This window comes from Aotus nancymaae, unplaced genomic scaffold (genome assembly GCF_030222135.1).
Source record: "Aotus nancymaae isolate 86718 unplaced genomic scaffold, 86718_ANA_hifiasm-v0.15.2.pri h1tg000016l, whole genome shotgun sequence".
NCBI lineage: Eukaryota > Metazoa > Chordata > Mammalia > Primates > Aotidae > Aotus > Aotus nancymaae.
The window spans coordinates 74,279,865-74,282,247 of NW_026988428.1; the positions used below are offsets into that span (position 1 = coordinate 74,279,865).

The following is a 2,383-nucleotide window of genomic DNA, read 5'->3' on the forward strand; positions in this document are numbered from 1 at the left end:
GATTCCTGGCTAACATCCCATGTAACACAGCAGACAAACTGAAGTTTTAATTTAGCTTTGGCCGTTACAAACTTTGTGCCCTAGAACTTGTTACATCTAGCTTAGTTTTTTTCATTTTAAAGTGGTCATATCTGCATGGCTGTTCGTACATGTTATATAACACACCTTATTCCAGATCTACCACGAGTTGAGCGCTAAATGGTAAATGCCACTGTGAGAAGCAGACAGGAAGAGGCGGAGCGCCACCGGCGCCTGGAGCCGGCGCCCCGCACTGGACGGAGCGGCGGCAACGACAAGCTTGGTTGGGAGCCCGGGGGCCGCTTTGCCCACCGTCCCGCCGGTCCCGGCCGTAGCTAGGGGGTCCGTAGGCCCTGCGGCAACCCTCGGTACAGACGCTGGGCGGGAGGCGACACCTGGCCCATGGCCCCCGAGGCGGCTCCGTCTTCCTTGGCCGTCAGGGCCTCAAGCCCCGCCGCGGCCCCCACCTCGTATGGCGTCTTCTGCAAGGGGCTCTCCCGCACCCTCCTCGCCTTCTTCGAGCTGGCCTGGCAGCTGCGCATGAACTTTCCGTACTTCTACGTCGCGGGCTCGGTGATTCTCAACATACGCTTGCAGGTACACATTTAGACCCGTGACTAAGCTAACGGCCTCCGGGGCCAGCAAGATGGCCGACTCCTAGGGTCCTTTGCGGCGCGGCGGAGCAGCGGATAGCGAGCCCCACAGTCTCGCGAGGGTGCTCAGGCGCTCTTCGCAGCTGCGCTCTTCGCTGGTAGCGGAGCTCCTCCGGAGGGCTCTGGGAGCCTTCAGTTCCTAGAAAGAGAAAATACGCGATTCCGGAAACAGAGAACTGCAGTTAAGACCCTCGAAAAGATCTAAGAAAGCGTGCATCCTTAAACACCTGACGAATTTCAGGACGAGACAAAGCACAGAGGGTGCATTATTTCCAAACAAAAGAGTAAAATTTTCAGGAAAAAGAAAATCAGTAAACCGGGAATATTGGATTGGATTGTAAGCAAGATTTGAAATACGAAGCTGAAGGTATTAAGACTGTGATATAGTAGGCACATATTTCTTCATCCCGCAAAAGAAAACAATAATAATCAGAAACTTTCAGTGAAAAAAAGCAAAACTGTGCAAGAAAAACATCCTCCAAGTACCAGACGTAAAATGCTGCAAGCTTTTGAACTAATGGGGAGAGTGTAAGAAAATGGGCTCTATTTCAATGCTCTTGTGGCAGGACGGAGATCAAGACTTGGAGCCTCAGAAAAGGAAATCCCATAGTAGCACAAAGCTTGGCTATTCAGTGAATAACATTTAAATAACAGTAAAATGCAAATGCTGTTTATGGTTTTTATTGTTTAAGGGTGTATCTAATTATGGTTACAAAGTGGAATGCAAATGTTATCCATCATGTTTTAAAAATACAGATGGAAATACAAGTGGGAATGTTGAAGAAGGGCGGGAGAGATAATGGAATTGTAGTAATGTCCTTATAAAGTGGGAAATTGAAGGATACGGTCTGTTGTTGAATGGGGAAAGACATCTTTATTACTTACAAGGTAGCCATAAAATTTCTAAAATAGTAATATATGTATATTAAAGAGGGAGAGTGGTAGGAGAAAACAGTATGAAGTCAACAGGAAATGCCTAAAGATGGAGACCTCAGGTAAAATATTTAAAAAAATAAATAATTTGAGTACCTAGTGTATTTGAATACAGCCTAGAGAGCTTTCATTTTCCAGAGAGTGGGGGGATAAATTAGTAATTGCGTATTTTTCAAAATTAAGAAAACAAAACATGTAATTTTGAACCCTGGGAAAAATGAAAATCCAAAAACTACACTTCATACCTCAACTGTGAACAATAATAGTCATGTAAAGTCAGTCATAGTTACATAAATACTGAATACTGATTTTACAATTAATGATTCTATAACACTGGGAGGATGAGAGAGAAGAGAGGTGTGTGTGTAATGGTGGTGAGCCAATCAAGATCTAATACAGAAAACTGCAGAAAAAGTAGTCTACACACTTTTTTTCAGATAAGAAAACTATAATAAGAAACCACTAAGAGTGGTAAAGTTTTAAATCAAGGTCTGTGCAGAAAAAGTAGTATACACATGTTTTTTCAGAAAAAAAAAAAAACAAAAAAAAAACTAAATAAGAAACCACCAAGAGAGGTAAAGTTTTAAACTAGTTGCAGTGTTCTGTATTCCACTCACTGTGTCCAGCAAACAGTGATCTATCACTTTAAATAATAAGCATATTGCACCCTCCAACACCATGTCTGGCCTTGGGTAATTGTTCTTTCTAGGCTTTATTCCTTTTCTCCAGCCAAACTCCATTTGGGCACATTCTCCTATATGCCTTTTCTACCCTTTTCT

The 2,383-nt window shown here is 43.5% G+C and overlaps 1 protein-coding gene across 1 annotated transcript; it reads left to right on the forward strand.

Moving 5' to 3' along the window:
- Window positions 1-315: 315 nt before the first annotated feature.
- On the forward strand, window positions 316-1,841 carry LOC105707588 (small integral membrane protein 10-like protein 1). Its single transcript, XM_064377669.1, has one exon. It carries the CDS (start codon window positions 421-423, stop codon window positions 625-627), a length of 207 nt encoding a protein of 68 aa, XP_064233739.1. The 5' UTR covers window positions 316-420; the 3' UTR covers window positions 628-1,841.
- The last annotated feature ends 542 nt before the right edge of the window (window positions 1,842-2,383 follow it).

Coding starts and splice junctions, on each gene's coding strand:
- LOC105707588 (XM_064377669.1), top strand. CDS start 421: ATGGCCCCCGAGGCGGCTCCGTCTTCCTTGGCCGTCAGGGCCTCAAGC.